Source organism: Mycetomoellerius zeteki, unplaced genomic scaffold (assembly GCF_001594055.1).
Source record: "Mycetomoellerius zeteki isolate Tzet28-1 unplaced genomic scaffold, Tzet1.0 scaffold20, whole genome shotgun sequence".
In the NCBI taxonomy this organism is placed as follows: Eukaryota; Metazoa; Arthropoda; class Insecta; order Hymenoptera; family Formicidae; genus Mycetomoellerius; species Mycetomoellerius zeteki.
Window position 1 is genome coordinate 3,220,241 of NW_017256957.1, and position 18,099 is coordinate 3,238,339.

General features: G+C 32.6%; 2 protein-coding genes across 2 annotated transcripts in view; one reads left to right on the forward strand and one right to left on the reverse strand.

The window, feature by feature from the left end:
• The first annotated feature begins 2,092 nt into the window (after positions 1–2,092).
• On the forward strand, positions 2,093–4,305 carry bic (bicaudal). Its single transcript, XM_018447274.1, has 4 exons — positions 2,093–2,404; positions 2,929–3,300; positions 4,086–4,210; positions 4,293–4,305. The coding sequence occupies exons 1-3, from the start codon at positions 2,327–2,329 to the stop codon at positions 4,194–4,196; spliced, it is 561 nt and encodes a 186-aa protein (XP_018302776.1). The 5' UTR covers positions 2,093–2,326; the 3' UTR covers positions 4,197–4,210; positions 4,293–4,305.
• A 7,991-nt stretch (positions 4,306–12,296) lies between these two features.
• LOC108722346 (lateral signaling target protein 2 homolog) overlaps positions 12,297–18,099 on the reverse strand; it is an 18,274-nt gene continuing 12,471 nt past the window's right edge. Inside the window, exons 3-6 of the mRNA XM_018447412.1 lie at positions 16,865–17,209; positions 13,914–16,246; positions 13,271–13,551; positions 12,297–12,793 (exon numbers count right to left, since the gene is read on the reverse strand). Of these exons, the coding sequence (XP_018302914.1) occupies positions 12,513–12,793; positions 13,271–13,551; positions 13,914–16,246; positions 16,865–17,209 (3,240 nt within the window). The 3' untranslated portion in view covers positions 12,297–12,512. The remainder of the gene's footprint in view (positions 12,794–13,270; positions 13,552–13,913; positions 16,247–16,864; positions 17,210–18,099) is intronic.

An 18,099-nucleotide genomic window follows, 5' to 3' on the forward strand; every position in this document is an offset into this window, starting at 1 on the left:
AAACGAGCATATGTCTATAGGACTTTTTTTCTTAGTTTTTTACTCCTCTACACGCTCCCGAAGTTTTGCCATTTAATTTGGAAACACCCTGTATATAAATTTTACACGCATACAAGTATATTATATAATTTTATGATTAAAATTATATAATAAATAGATGTTAAATATATAATCATAATCTTTGCTATCAATTTATAATCTTTGGTAATCTTTGCTTGCTTCCCTTATATTATTTAAACAATAAATATTTTCTATTATTTATTTAAAATAATTTTGACATTTTCAATATACTTTTCATATCTCTTTTTGAAGTTATCTAGTTTTTTTGTAATAAATAGTTGTATAATATTTAAAAAAAACTTATGCGACATTACAATTCTCTTGTACAAACTACTCGATTTTTTGAATGCATAGAACTTTTCGTCTCATGTGTCTTCGAAAAATTAAAGAGAATCTAAAGAAGAGAGTAAATATTTCATACGCTTTTGTCACATCTTTTATCATATCGAATTTATTATTTTTTATCAGTATCTGCAATGTACATCAATTTGTATGTGTCTTATAGGACGTCGATATCATGGCAAACAGATATAATCGATGTGTAGGAGTCTTTTCCGCTATAAAAATTTGTTCTCACTTTTGTCAAAATTGAAATATTTATAATAATAAGATTGAAAGACCGCTAATGTTAAACATAATGCTTTAAGTTAAGAAGCGCCATAACGGTCAGAACGTTAAGAAATATTTATGTATTATGTATCAAGACGAGTGTACAATAGCACAGTTACAAAGAATAGATCTATATAATAGTATATGCATACATATGTATAGTATCGATTTTCCAAAATCATGAAGTCGTAATTTTACAGAATAAAATCTTATTATTTTTTTCTAATTTCTTTTATTTCTTTCAGGAATGCTTTGAAAACAGAAAATATTCTTTGACACCATGATAAATAAATCTAATCGTAATTTAAATATTTCGAGAAACAATACAGCCGGATCTTTTCGATAAATCTCTAATCGCAATCAGCCTAATGTGCCCGGATAGATTCAAACAGTATTGGAAAAAAAAAGAAGTTCGAATACCTGAAGTCATTTTGAAACGAAAATAGCAAAATGGTTACATTCGGAACGATAACCGCTCACTGAGCGCTCAGTGAGCGCTTGCATCTTATTGGCATATTCCGTTAGAACTAAAAATATAGACCAAACAGATACAAGAGCTCACTGAGCGCTCAGTGAGCGCTTGCATCTTATTGGCATATTCCGTTAGAACTAAAAATATAGACCAAACAGATACAAGAGCTCACTGAGCGCTCAGTGAGCGCTTGCATCTTATTGGCATATTCCGTTAGAACTAAAAATATAGACCAAACAGATACAAGAGCTCACTGAGCGCTCAGTGAGCGCTTGCATCTTATTGGCATATTCCGTTAGAACTAAAAATATAGACCAAACAGATACAAGAGCTCACTGAGCGCTCAGTGAGCGCTTGCATCTTATTGGCATATTCCGTTAGAACTAAAAATATAGACCAAACAGATACAAGAGCTCACTGAGCGCTCAGTGAGCGCTTGCATCTTATTGGCATATTCCGTTAGAACTAAAAATATAGACCAAACAGATACAAGAGCTCACTGAGCGCTCAGTGAGCGCCTGAGTGGTTGTAGTACTGAATGCACCCAGTGTCGCAGCGTTATGGTCCAATCAGAGTCAAGCTAGCTTGATGTTGATTGGACCGCAACGCTTGCGACGCTGCGATGCGACTAATGTAGAACCAGCTTAATGTAGAATGGACTTAAAGCTGGTTCTACATTGATCACATCGCAGCATCGCAAGCGTGTCGCAAGCGTTGCAGTCCAATCATAGTCGAGCTAGCTTGACGTTGATTGGACCGCAACGCTTGCGAAGCTGCAATGCGGCTAATGTAGAACCAGCTTACAATTACAGCTTACGTAGTTACAATTTGATATGAAACAAATAATCGATTATGATTAGTTAATTTTACGGCTTAGTTAATTTCTTGCGACTCTATTGTAGAACGGGCTTAACTGGCGCCTGGCGGAAGCGCTTCGTGCGCCGCCGCCGTCCGGAAACGATCTCTGACGTAGATTAGGTATCGCAAGCGAGCGAGTGAACGTACGCTTCCATTTTCTCGAGCATCTCGGACGGATCGGTGAGCACGTGTTGTGTTTAGCCGGTCTCCGCGCTCGCACGACGTCGACTCGTACAAGAGGAAGAATTTCACGTGTAGCAACGTACTAGTCGCAGTCACCCCTCGTTTGTGCGTGCCCGCCCCCTCGTGCACGACAGAGGTTAAAGCATGAATCCCGAGAAGCTGAAGAAACTCCAGGCTCAAGTGCGAATCGGCGGCAAGGGTACACCCCGACGCAAGAAGAAGGTAAGAGTCTTATTATACATTTCAGTTATCTGATTCTTCTTTTTTAACGTAGAAAAACTTTGCTCATGCACTTTGCTTTATCGCCTTTCGAAGTGATCCATATCCACCGTCAACATTAATATGCATTCTTAAATTGGAATTAATAGTACGCGTGACATCGCAAGATTTTTATTACAAGAGCAAAATAAATGCGAATTTATTAGCTGTCTATTTCTTTATGTTTCACATATTTCTTGTTGATGTCATGCAGATTTGTCAAACAATTATTTTTATAGTTTTTTCTAGTAATTGGCTTTTGATCTGATTTATATAATAAATATTAACTGAAGATATATAACTATTTTTTTATTCGTTAGAGCACTCGTAATATGTGAATTGTAATTAAATTACCAAGAAAGAAAGAAGTAAACATTTGTACCCTATTATATATTTGAACGATGTTACATGCAACATTAACATTCAATTTAATATCTTGGGATAGAATTAAACGTTTTTGTGCTTATGTTATTTTTTATTTTTTACAGGTTGTACATGCAACTGCTGCTACAGATGACAAAAAGTTACAGAGTTGTCTAAAAAAACTTTCTGTAAATACAATTCCTGGGATAGAGGAGGTTAATATGATTAAAGATGATGGCACAGTCATTCATTTTAATAATCCGAAAGCTCAGGCTAGTCTGTCCGCTAATACATTTGCTATCACTGGTCACGGAGAAAATAAACAAATAACTGAAATGCTACCAGGAATATTGAGCCAACTTGGCCCAGAGGGTTTAACACAACTGAAACGATTAGCGAGTACAGTTGCTGGAAGTGCGGTTGGAAAAACTACATTGGAAGAGGACGACGAGGTGCCTGACTTAGTAGAGAACTTCGATGAAGCTAGCAAAGAAGAGGTAAAGGGATAATTAAAATGATACCTGATGATATATTTATTAAATAATAATTGATAAGATAATTTAAAAAATAAAATTTTACAAAATTTAATGCATTTATTGAAAAGTGAACTTTCCATAAACATTATATTATGTTATGTGAGCTGCTACAGTTCCATATATATACAGGGCGGTCCACTTAAATCAACCATCTGAAATATCTTACTTTTTTGATGATATAAAAAAATGTTTCAAATGAAAGTGGAACGGTTTTCGAGGACATATTTTGATCATGTTTTTTTTTTTAGATGGAGGCTCCAAAAAGATGAAGGCCACTCCACATCTTTTTAGTGCCTCCACCTATAAAAGAAATAACATGACCAAGATACGTCTCTCCCAAAACCGTTCCATTTTCATTTGAAACATTTTTTTATATCATCAAAAATAAGCGAGGTATTTCAGATGGTCGATTTAAGTGGACCATCCTGTATGTGTGTGTATATATATATATATGTATAATATATAATTTGTATTGTTATATATATTATGTTGTATTTGTATTAAACTATAATCTCATTTCATTGATATTGCAATTAATCTTGGTCTTTATTATTTTAAAAATTATGAATATATATAAAATTAAATGTTACACGATTGTTATATGATAATAATGTCATATTAATACATTATATGTGGTTATAAATAACCGCATTAGCTTCTTAATATTTTTAAATATAAAATTAAGTATATTATTTGTGTGTGTATAAGCATATTTAACGTATAAATATTGCTTGCGATATTTAAAGGTGGCTCCCAAAAAGGAATTGGATGAAAATGATAAACCTAATGGTGAGAAGAAAGACGCCATTATTATTGAAGAAAAAAAAGAAGCTCCATTAGCTACACCTGAAGCTTAAGAATGAATGCTAAGGTATTTATAATTGATGTATCGATATTTTTGCGGATTTATTAATATGAAAATAAAATATAACATTTGATATCACTTTTTTCAGATATTTCATACAACAACAAAGTTGTAATAAATAAGTAACTGATGAGTCAAAAGAAATGCACGGCGCAGAAACAATGAAGCATAACTATACATTACAAATACTTGACATACGCCCCATGATACTTGCTAATACAAGTAACAGTTAACAAAAAATAAAAACTGTTACAAAAATCAAAAGGATTCCCAGAGGTTTTTTTATTATTTTGGTGCTACCAGTAAGATAGTCTTTGCTTCGAATTAGTCAACATGTTTTTATAGCTTCTAGTTATATCGTGTGACGCTTTAATTATTTAAGATATCAATGGAAACTTGAGCATTTAACTCAATTACAGACAATTGTAACAGAATTAATATTATGCTGCAAATTTTGTTATTAATACATTGATATGAGAGATGCATAGTATTTTTTCTTTCATAAGTCCAATGATTTATACAGTTATATGTGAATCTTTTAAATTTCATTTTGGTCAAATAAAATATTGAATACTATAGGTTAATAATATATAAAATTTAAGAGGAAATGTATAAAACGTTTACTTTAATTTGTAATAATGTGCAAGATTTCACTTCTATCATATTTTTACTCACGTATGATTTGATATGAATTTGGAGCTTTTAATCCAGTAAATATTTCATATTTGTAATTTTTTAATTTTAATCAAATATATTAATAATTAATACTCTAGGAAATAAATTAAAATATCTTGTGAAGATTTAATATTTGATCTTTTGAGGATTTAAAAAATTATTTTCGCATTAAACATTTTTATTAAACATTTTTTAAACATTATGCTTAAAATTCGCACTTGTATTTGTCTGTTACATATGACGGGTTACTGTAATCAATCAGGAATCATTAACTTTGTTTAAAGACCGATATTTATGGGCCAGTATCATGATGGAAGGGATAACATGATGTATGCAGTTGGACAGTGTCGCTGTCTAAATCTTTGCCCTCTCCATTTATATGATGGTTGAGAGAGTTGACCAGAGTTAACTCTATACATTTACTACGAGTTTTGGAATAGGCTCCGCCCATATAGTACATTACTCCGTATTTCGGAACAACCATTTAACTCTCTTACTCAGAGTAAAGTTTTGGAAAGCACCCCAGGGTATTCTTCGGGTGCCATGTCATCCTTGTTTAATGTTCAGTAAATAACAAGGATGGAATGATGCTTGGATAGCACTCGGGTCATTCAGGTGGGAATCGGAACATAGCCTTGGATGTGCTTTCTAGGCCCCCGAATATTTTTTGATCGTAACTTTTATCGTATGTATTTTGGAATATGATACTAAACAATAATATGCAATTAGCAATTAATTAGCAATTAATAGAACTAGAATAATTATTGAAATATTGCATAATGTTATAGCAATATTTTATTTTTGCGGACATAGGAATATTGCTACAATATTGCAGCAATGTTTTATGAAATATTACAATCTTTCAAAATAATACTGCTGCAATATCGCTACTATATTTCGTGCTGTAGGGGATATGTCTACATATGTAAAATTAAAAAATATATATATATATCTGCATATAAAATTTGCTATTAAGTATAAAATATATCTAATAATTATAAAATATATATTGATTAGTTCTTTTTCTGCATTTTTTTATTTATGTCAAATTATATTTCAAATTATATTCAATAATAATAAAAGAATTATTTTTAATAATAGTTGCAAATATATTGCGCTGCAACATTGCTACGATATTACAGCGCAATCTTACTGAAGGCGAACATTTTTATGATGCTATGACATTGCAACAATGTTGCAAATACATTGCGCAATCTATTTGTAATATTACAACATTGCAATGAAATATATTTGCAATCATTTTGCAATTTTTCTGTGCTGTATGGTAATGTTGCATTCTGCTAACATTTGATCCTATGGCATAGGTAAATTCAAATCTGGATCGATATTTGGTTCTATTTCATTATTATGTTTAACAATGTTATGAAGCACTGCTGTTGCAACAATAACAATCATTACTCTATTCAAATTAATGGTATCGCATCCCAAGGACTAAGATCGGAAATCTTCTTTTCCAAATGCCAAAACGATGTTTTATTCCGAGTGCGAATATGTGATTCATTATAGAGTTGCTCCACAGCAGTTTGGATTTATTAATGGAGTAGCGAGAGAAGATACTGTTTTAAAGGGTATGCAGAATCTCCTAACAGTAAACCATGGCTGCGGTCTACTTGACGCTACAAACGCTTCGAAGCATTCTTTGATTAGTCAATTCGTAAAATTCTTTGTTCTGATTGGTCGCTCAAACGCTTCGAAGCGTTTGTAGCGTCAAGTGGACCGCAGCCCATATCATATGTCCCATTTTCAAAATTTGCTCTTAAAGAGATCCTAAAGTCGTCTGTATTATCGACTAAACCATATAATTTTTGTATAACAATTACTTTTTCTCTCTCTTACTGATTTGAAAATCCTTTTCCAGAATTAAAGTATACGCATAAATATATTTAAAGTAATAAGGAGCTGAAATATTTTAATTAACAAACTTTATTTATATTCGTGTTTGAATACATCCATTACCGAAACCACAGTGCATTCAAATATTAAAGAGACACTTCGTCTCATGATGTAATATTGCAAACAGTTGTTATTTGCACGCACATATACATACACACACGCCCATAACTCATAAACACACGCATATACATATCCATCTATAATTGCATTCTACAAGTGTTTTTCCGTCAAATTCGTGAACACGTGATATAACATACATCGTTAGCCTTCCGAAATGGATTGCAAATGAATTCGGTGTTAAATACTATCGTCAATTAATAATATCGTTTTGTCATTGGTTACCGATAATTATTCCGGCAAACCAATCATGCTCCTATCGAAACGATCCATCATCAAACATCAAACGCGCTAAGAATACGTTTCTATACGTACACTTAGGCAAATAATACAAAAATAATTCAGAGAGGTACATTTTGTCACTTTGTGTTGGAAATTTTTTAATTTAACTGGCAAATCGTAAGCCCCTCAATGTATCGAGTGGACCAAAATCACTTCGTCGAAAGAGAAATGACACATTATATAATCAGCAGATAAATTATTGTTAAGGTCCCAGATAGCCAAGTCTGTAGAGAAAGTAGATTTTTTAAATGTCTGTTACATACTATGCCAACAAAATAGCAACAGAATTATTACAGAATTAGATGTACATACACCCAAGGACTTCGATTCTTTCCCTCGGTTACCTTTTTAAAACTTCCAAAAATTCAGGTTATTTCGTTTTTACGTCAAATTTAGTTATTAAGTGAACGTAAGATTTAAGTCGTGTCGTTAATCGCGCACGGACATTAATAGGATTTAGCTGAACTTTTGCACCAGTTTCACTTTTCTTCCTTTTCTCTTCAGAAGGAAAGAAGAGGAAGAAAGATGAACTGGTGCAAAAGTTTAGTCAAAAAGAACAGGTCTATTGTAAAAAAAAGTGGTCATTGGTGGTCATTTCTCAGTTTGTGAAAATTTCCGAGGGAAAGAATCGAAGTCCTTGGGTGTACATAATACTGTTGACAGACTGCTAGAAAAAAACATGACAGAATCAGATAATGTTGGCAGGATCTGCTCAGTTTCTGCCAACAATTTGCCTTCACATTATGTCAATAGGCGATGTTAACAGAACACAAGCCCACACAAGTCTAATGCGCAGTTAGCGCAGTTGATGGTAGGCTGCCGTCATTTTTTTCTCGAATCTGCTGACAGTCTGCTAGAAGACTGCAGACATTTTGCTATCTGGGGTAGTTTATGTTAAATAAATCTTAATTATCTTTTGTAGTATTAATTCTGTCAGATTCAACCAATCTTATCAATATTATGTATTACAAATATATATTTTTTATTTTTATTTTACATAAATACGGTTGAAGCTTCCCTTTATTTGAATTTATTCGTGACATCGTGATCTTTAATCCACCCTAGCTCATTTTACCTCTTCAATTTTTTTACAATCTATTTTCCATTTCCTATTTTTTTCGTTTCATATTCACAGGCTGCGATCACTGAACTATAATAATACTGAAACTCTCCTAGTCCTTTTCATATAAACCTCGCACGAAATGTTTACACCCAGAACGTAAGGGGAGGAAGGGGGGAAAGAGGAAAAAAGGAAAAGAATTGGAAAAGAAAATTATTTCTTTTCTGTTTATAGTTGTTTCGAATTGGGACATAATATCATGTTGTGCTTCAACTCATCTTTAGTTTTTTATATAATCAATCTCTTATACATCAGTAATATACATAATGGAGTAAAGGTTGGAATTGAACCTATTTGTCGATTAAGTACGTGTCTTTTATGGAATCCTAAGTATCACATAGCGCTTACAAAAGCGTTAACAGAGCGCTGTTGTGTTACTTGGGATTTTACGCCATTTCAATTCTTTGCTTTCTATAGTTTTAAAATTTCAGAAAAAAATCGTTTTTTTTTTTCAATTTTTCCGCTGGTTTTTGTCAGTTCCTTTCCCAAAGATAGAAAAATTCATTGGAAAAATTTGTGTGCTCTCGTAAGATCTGCCATATTTATTTCTTTCCGAAAAGAAAATAACTTTAGTTTTCTTTCTGCAATTTGAAAAAAGCGGTTTTCTTAAAACTATATTGCTTTCACAAGAAGATAAGTTCTATTTTTCTCTTCCATTTCCATGAAAATCTTGTACATTCCCATTGAAAATTTAGTTGGTGCAATCAATCATATCTTCAATTAATTTAATTAACAATACTTTACTTATTAAATTATGCTAGCAAGCTTTACTAACACAAGTTTAATACGAAGATAAAGCACTGCTAATCTATAGCAATTTCTGATCGAATCTATTATCAATATATTGCTTCAGTATTTCTTACTGTTCTTTTATAAAACATCTAGTACATTTTTTTATTAGATTATATGTGTATACTCTTTGTGAAAGAAAAAAGAGGAAAGAGACAGATATACCTGATAAAAATTTTTCTCAAAATTCTTTATATAATGTTTTAAAATTTCTATATGATCTTATAGTTTTTTTTTTTTTTTAGAAAAATTCTTAGATTTTTTAATATGATTTGGAGCACTTTTTCAGCAATGCTAAGTCTACATCTTTTCTAGAATTCTTCATATATATGTAAATTCTTAAATATTTTTAAGATTTCTCATTCTATAATTTTCAAATAAAACTTATAAAATCTAAAGAAGGTATTTTTAAGATATTTTTTCAAAAATTTTTATAAATTTGAAATATAAAAAATTTTTAAGAATATAAGCTATGAGAAATTTTTTCATCAGGGATATTTTTTCAAATTAGTTATCTTTTCTGTTCCTCTCGAATCACTTCTTAAGTGCGTCGGAGCGTTCCAATATTAATATAGTTTGGTACCTGTGATAATTTAGGCACAGGGGAAAACCTGATTATCAAAATGATTCACACGTATATAGGGAGATGAGATGCTTAGCAGGGTTCGCGCTTAATTGCTAGACTTTTTCAGCCAGAGGCTTTTTGTCGCGTTGAAAATTGAAAGCACGATATTCTAGCAAGGCATCGATTACGTGTAAAAAATAACTCTTCGTCTAAACATCTGTAATCTAAAAGTATACTCCCTACTCGATGTGCTCCTTATAGAAATAAGTTCTTTTTTGTTTCTCCCTCTTACTAACTTTTTCACAAGCACTCTCTGTTCTGTAGACATTTTACAATTTTTTATTTCTTCAAATGGTAAAAAGTCCTGTAGTTTATATACGCACATGCAATTATAATATACAATGATTTCCAAATCCGACCGCGCTGAGTGATATCGCTATTCGTTATTTTAGAGAACATTATTACATGCTACGTCCATATGAAAATCGATAATTATAATTATATATCTAAATGTCAGATTAATTAATATAAGTCGCTTTCAATTAATGTCCTTGTTTCATAAGATGTTAAACGCGGTAAATCGATTCAGTACTCACCGTTCAATTTATACAATCGTTTATACATAGTCGTGATGTTAATTCATTTTTATGTTGATACACACACGTTTATAATTTCATTATGTTTTAAAATTAAATATTGTGTCAGAAAATTGACTGTTAAATTATTTTGAATTAAGTCGATTTTTTTATATTAATGTGACAATGAATTAAAATTCATTAAAGAAAATTTGTTGAGAAAAACTTTGGTGATGCAATTAATTATTAATGATCTTTTCATATCTTGTGAAAATTGAAATTTCTCCTTATATAATAAAACATAATTAGAAATAAAATTGGTAACGATGTAAATCTATTATTTGAAATTTATATTAATTGCGATACGCGTGCACACGCATGCACGCACACACATTCATGCACACACATAAACACAAATTCATGAAACGTTAATCTGAATGAATAATGAACGAAAGATCTGTACATTCAACCAGTCTTTTTATCAATCGTGGGGTACACGTTCACATCGAGTAGTCGTCTGTCACAAATACAGCTTATAATCCCCAGACCTTTAACGTAAAACAATGTTTTACACTTTTACAATAATGGGAAGTATCTTGTATACGAGCTTTCCAGTAGGAACCAAATTTATGCGAGATATAAGAAAGAGGAAACTTATTGTCGTAAATTTGGCACAGGAGCTAATGGTGTGTGCTAATGCACCTGTGTATATTCTCCAAAACACTCCAGCGGGCAGTAGACGCTTAGAAATTCTATCACGGTAATAAATTACGATGTGACTCAACTACTGAATGCGAAATTTTCATTCTGTTCTTTTTTATTGTTATTCGTTTAAACGTGCATACGTATTCCCACACACATTTATACATTATACATTACGCAGTATGTACACTATACATATATAATTTGACGCTTCGAAAGTGATGTATAAGTCTTACACTTCCATTAGGAAGCTTGCTTTCCATAGATAATCAATTATCGATTGTCAACCCAAGCCTAACCGGAAACACGTAAGTCTTGAATAGAATTTTTCAATTATTGTAACAAGAAATTTAGATATTCTGAAAGTAAAGAATTTTCATATTAAGACAACAGCGATGTAACAACGCTCATTACTTATGCATTGAAATTTTAGAACTAATATTTTATCTAAGTTCGAATGTTTTTAAATACGTGTGTGTGCTTCACGCTTTTTTTAATAATTCTAAATAATATTTCCTTATGTCATATAATTTATGACCATGTATCAAGAATATTATTTACACTTGTAGTTGCTATAAATATGTCGATAACTTAATGATGTATTCATATTAGTCGTATTTTATTTTAGAATACAGAACGCGGGAAAGATTTTTTTTCTCACACACATCTGATAGAAATAAATCACCAGTTTATAATAACCTTCTGGATAGTGATAACTATTAAAAAAATTAATAGTAATTATAATTTAATCAAATCTATATAAGAATTGAAATACATGGAGAATAAAAAAATAATGACAATAATAATATAAGAATAATAATAATGTACAAGAGCTTGAAAATAATTTTCTATACAATTGCACTAAACAAAGACGTTTAAGAATTTTCTTAAATGAATAATGAAATGAATATACAATATAAAAAATCTTACACCTTGTACCCAAATCAAATTAAAACTATTACAAATTAGATTAACACTTTCTTAAGAAATATTTAATCATGAGATGTGTAAAAATATTATTAACGTCTATATATCTAATTTTATAGATTAAGTGCACATAAGTATATAAATAACGCACAAAAGCACAATTTAGTGACAACGATTTTCCTCCAATTCTTCTGTTTGTTATTGTATAAACATTCTCTCTGTAGTTTCTCTTTTTACAATTTTACAAATTATGTAGAATTGGATAAATCAATATGTCACTAGATTTTTCAATATATATTCAATGTACTTTTATATCATTAAAGAAATAAAAAAGAAAAAGCTGAGTATATAAATACTCGAGTAGTTCAAAAATTTATTTCAATTTCCTAATTTGAGTAACGTTTCGATTAACGAAGCTGTGGTTAATTTATTAAACTAAACTTTTTAACACCGGACGATTATATCACATAATTATATGTTCTACGAGATTTAAGATTTGTTTTTATAGAATACAGGAATATTTACTTATTTTATCACAAAAATTATGCTTGCCAAATCTGCACGAGTGTCTTGTATATTAAAAAGGAAGTGTATCGCATAAGGAATTAAAATAATTGGATTTACAAGCCATTGCAGAAATATTCATCTGGTGGGCGAGACTTGAGAGACCGTAAAAGGTGTCACTTGATACAGGAAACACCTGTTGCACACCCTCACAGGTTTTGTGTGCCCGAAATGAGGCAGTGGAACGTTGTTGCTGCTGCAACGACCACAGAACACTTTACCACAATTTCGACAATGGTGTCTACGTCGCACAACTGTGAATCCTGCTTGACAGGCCATACATCTTGGTGCATCATTGTCCGGTACCCAAGCAGGTGCTCTTTCGACGCACTCCTCCCCTCTCTCAGTGATAGGAGAAGCTATAGAAATAAAAAAAGAGACATGGTTATATTTAATATAATTTTTTTATATTTAACTGTATGTCAAATAATAAATGTTTATTTCTTAGGAAAAACTTTAAGTTTTTGAATATATTTCTGTCCATAAGACTAATTTTTGCTAAAAAATTAAAAAAGAAATTATATGTTGTCATATTTCACATCAAATTGAAACCAAAACATTAAAATTTTTTGTACTCTATCTGAAAAAATTATCTTACAATGATTATTTTTTACAGTTACAAGTTTATTATTTTTATTTATGTTTTATTATATTATTTATGATTTAGATTTATATTTTTCAGAACAAAATTTCAAATTAAATATTTAATAAAATTTCAATGTTTAAAATTCATATATATACACATAAAGATCAATTTTTATGTTCAGATACTAATCATAGGCAAATATATATTTGTTAAATAAAATTCATGAATGAAAATGTCAACATATTAGTACTTCGATCGTGTATCAAAGTGGTTTCCTCTACATCTTCGTATTCTGGTAATGACTCTTGTCGCTCATGAATACTCCCTGTCTCCGTCGTATCTATTGGTGCATTCGCTGTGGAAGATACATTTTGTTCCTTTGATTCTTCGGTGTCTTCTATTGCCTGACTGCTATTCATGAGAAAAACACACTTTAAAATGTTCCGCAAATCCGATGCAAAATTTGTTTGTAACTGGTCTGCCACACCCGCTATGCAGACGAAAAGACGATGGACAAGATCTTCCGAGGATCTGAAAATAATAATAATAGTAGTATTTTATTTTATTTTGGAAGAGTTATATAAATATATCTTATATTAAAACATATTAAAAGAATGCATTGATAAAAAAAAAGATTTAAAAAAATAGGAATATATAAATATAGAATAAAGAAATACACAAAGCTGGATAAATAAAGCAAAAATATATTTAAAAAGATGTGAAGACTGAATATTAAACGTTTGTAAAGTAATCAATTAAGTTGGTAAATTATTTTAAGTTTCAATATATATAACAAATATTAACATCTTTTAAATATGTCAATAGACTGACTCAACGCATAATTACGTTATCATTTACACAACGACATGAATAAAGTAACAATATCCTCTTACCGAAACTTGGCTCTTATTTGATTTCTATTTGCGATCTCCGCGGCTTGCATCGCCAAAGCAATCTCTTCATCGTCCTGACAGTCGCTATGAAACTCGCTAGTTTCCGAACTCGAATCGCAGCAGCTTGAACAACTGGAACTTGATGCTACATCAGGTTTATAGTTCAAAGATTGATGGGAATTTAAACACGATACGCCGGGCACTGTCGATGCATTGACTAATCTCATTGCTCGCGCAGATCTGTGCGTGTTATCATCTTTTGTACCTTGATATTCGTGACAAACTACATTCTGCGGAGTAGTTGAAATCTCTGACACTAAGCCGCTCTTATCTGTTCTTGGGCCCAATCCGTCATTCATTAGATTACTTCCGCTTCCAGATTTTCTTTTATTATGTTCTAAGCGCGCATATTTATCTCGTTCATATCTCTCCTTCTTTTCGATATCCCTTTTCTTTATTCTGGCGATTTGCTCGGATTTGGATCTTCTGTGATCCAACAACTTTCTGCTCTGTGGTGACGAATGTCTGTTCATGCAATGCGTGCCGAGATTGCAGCAGCATTGTCCGCGCGACTCAAAGTGATGAAGTCGCGGGCTTATGTGAGGACTGCGACTGCCAAAATTTGGCATCTGCCTAGTAGTTTGAAGATGCAAACTAGCGCCGAAGTTGGTTAATCTAGCATTCAAGCATCGATCCGTGGAATTCGATCTGGAGCTTTCGGTACTTGTGGCCGCTCGCATAATCTGCAGATTATGTCTCTTCTCTCCTGATCTACTGTGAGCTTTGTGCGTGTTTCGCTCCAATTTATGCTGGTGTCGCCGTCGTTGCTTTTCGTCTCTCGTTCTTCTTGTCTTGTCCTGCGTGTACTTCTCAATTTTACTATCGATTTTCTCAATACTTCGAGAGGTGGACGGGCAATTCTCACATTTTAAGTCACCCCAGAATTCCTTCCTGGAACTCGACGAATCTATATTCAAATTGAGATTTTCCCAATTCTCAGAATAGTTTATCTGAAAGGTGGATTGATTGGAATCACAGAGAGTCAATTGGCCGTTACCATATGCAACGCCAATAAATTCCTCGTTAGTGCCATTGAAGTTCGACGATATTCGTGGAATGTTTTTGCCGACAGATTCCCTGTCTCCATTCGAATGTAAACCAGATACATTAATCGAATGATCCAAAGTAGGCGTTTTGTTAGTGCTCTTCGTGCCGCAGACACACGAGTTCTCTGAAATAGCAGGATTCTGTTTCTTTGGTGAATTCATATTGGAGCAAGAATAACTAGTATTCTCCTGTGTATCTTCCTCGTCCGATACATCGCAACCCTCCTGTTGAATCTCGTTAGCAAAAGTCTTTTTTTCTTCTGGACTCTTGTCATACAAACTGGTGTTCTCGGATGATATTACCGTACATATGCCAGAATCTGTTTGTTCCGAAATCTCATTTGAGCATTCATTAGAATCCAATAGAAGATTTGAGAGTGTTTTATTCGCTTCCGTTATAAGTCTCTTGGAGTCTTGCTCAGGGAAAGTATTCGCGGATATGTGCGCAGCCTCAGTGTCTATGGTATTTTCGTGAGTAACTTCATTAAGCAAATACTGTGTCTGTGGAATTTCTATGTTGTCCGAGCATTCCTCGAACATTTTAGTTAAGTCGGGGGTAATAAAACTTTCTTCATCCCGAATATCCTTGGTATTTGAAGCACTGGTTCCCGCTACATCGTCTAGTATCGTAACGTTATTCTGTACTATCAAATCAGGTTCACTAACATCGTTCCCATCATTAGAAATTAAATCACAGTCACGAAGAATTTGTTCAATATAATGTGAAGCGTCAGATAGTTCCCATTCGTATTGCATTTGCTCACCAACACTTTCCTCATTACTTTGTTGCATCTTTTCGGCACTGTCACATATTACGTTACTATCACACCCATCTGAGGATATATTTAAATCTTGCCGCTCGGTTTCCATATTTTTTTTCTTTTTATTTTTACGTCCACTTCTATTTTGCTCACGCTTTTTGCTCGATAACTGATCGCCTCTACTTTCGTCTAACGATTGAACTGCATCACTCGCTATCTCGTCCATGTTGTTGCCAGTATTTCTCGTCACGGTATAGAAATCAACGATAAATTCTTTGCAGTTCGGATAACCAGTATAAAAATTATGAACATATTCTTCCAAGTCCGGTATGTCCTGACATGTCGATTTGGTCGACTGTGTAATCGAGCCTGATGGCTCCTCGTTCGAACATAATAACTTCTCTAGCATATATAATTCCCGGTTATTTAACGTCCATAATAGTTCTCTTATCTTGAGAAGAAGAGTCTGAAAATTAATTGTTATGTTTGTGAATACCAAGTAAAAAGAAGGCGATATTTAGATATTAAATGTAGAGATAAATACTATATAAATTTACTAATATTATATTAACTACATAAATTATTACCTAACAAACGTTTCGACCTAGCACGAAGTCATTATCAATGTTGATAATATGTTTAAATTTGTAAAACCGTAAACGCATGATATAACATTTATATAAAAAAATGCTTTATTTTTTATATAAATGTTATATCATGCGTTTACGGTTTTATAAATTTAAACATGTTATCAACATTGATAATGACGTCGTGCTAGATCGAAACGTTCGTTAGGCAATAATTTATGTAGTTAATATAAGTAAATTTATTTGGCTTGTAGCTTTTTTATAATTTTGATTTTTAATCCTTAAGCCGCTTCTCACTTTTCTTATAAATACTAGATAATCTGTAGATAAAGCCACTATAAAGTGGCTAAACGTAAAAATAAATGAATATTGATCATTGTGTTATAAATTGAAAAAACTACGAGTTCACCTTCCTATGTGCATATTATATATACAGGATTTTAAATAAATTCGAGAGAGATTACAATCAGCAATAAATTTTCAAATCAATTCCTTACTCTAAATGGCCTAAACATCTCGCTTATGGTGTCAGGCGAATTGAGGCACAACGGTCCCCCAGGAGGGGCCAGAAGTCCTGAGACAATAGCTAGGCGAGGAATAGTGAACATTAAAGCTGGTTCATAGTTATCTACATCCGCTTGGTCCAATAATCCGCGTTCAAGCGCTCGTTGCAAAGTCTCTGAAAATAGTACGCATACGAGCTCCTGTTGCTCGTACTCCTTTGTCGACTTCACCGGTACCATAGCGCCAACATAACATAGCTCAAAATCAGCAAACAGTCGATCAAAGATTTTCAATGACTCGATGAGCTTCTCTAGCGATGGTTCGAGAGGATTTTGCGCCTGAAAAAATTAATATTATTAATGCGCCTGATTACTCGTCAAATCGTAAACTTTATGCAAACTAATAGATAAAAGAATTGAAGAATGATTATTATCTTCTTTCCAAAGTTTAGATTTTAGAGAATATCTTTTATTCCGCACTGTATGGTTACGTTTACACCGTGCGCTTAGTCCGCAACCTATAAGTGTCTTTGTTTAACGTATAGGATAAACAAGAACATTGTATAGACCGCGGCCTAAATGCACGGTGTAAACGTAGCCTGTAAGACGTCTATTAAGCTGGCACAGTCACTTCAGCACAATCAAACGCGACCTATACCACATTTTTTTGCTATTTTTTTGCTCTATTCCCGATTTTTTTGCTCCAGCCGATTCGCTAAAACCCATGGCTGTGCTAGCTTAAGATCAAAGTTAGCACAGCCACAAAGAAAAAAAGCAGCAAATGAAAAATCAAGTACATATTCTTGAAGGGCTATTTTTTTGCTAATTTTTTGCTCTATTCTCGATTTTTTTGCTCACCGTTTTAAGTCGAAAAATTCGACCAAGAGTGAAGCTGTGCTGGCTCGCGTACAAGAGTAAAGTACCTTAAAGCAATTAATTACTCGGCTCATTTTGGTGTCAAAACGTTTCTAGATTTAATTGCTCTAAAAATATCGCGAATCGGATTTTTTTGCTCACCGTTTAAGTCGAAAAATTCGACCAAGAGTGAAGCTGTGCTGGCTCGCGTACAAGAGTAAAGTACCTTAAAGCAATTAATTACTCGGCTCATTTTGGTGTCAAAACGTTTCTAGATTTAATTGCTCTAAAAATATCGCGAATCGGATTTTTTTGCTCACCGTTTAAGTCGAAAAATTCGACCAAGAGTGTGGCTGTACAATTAATTGCTTTAA

Coding starts and splice junctions, on each gene's coding strand:
- bic (XM_018447274.1), top strand. CDS start 2,327: ATGAATCCCGAGAAGCTGAAGAAACTCCAGGCTCAAGTGCGAATCGGC. Junction 2,405..2,928: donor CACCCCGACGCAAGAAGAAG/GTAAGAGTCTTA, acceptor TATTTTTTACAG/GTTGTACATGCAACTGCTGC. Junction 3,301..4,085: donor ATGAAGCTAGCAAAGAAGAG/GTAAAGGGATAA, acceptor CGATATTTAAAG/GTGGCTCCCAAAAAGGAATT.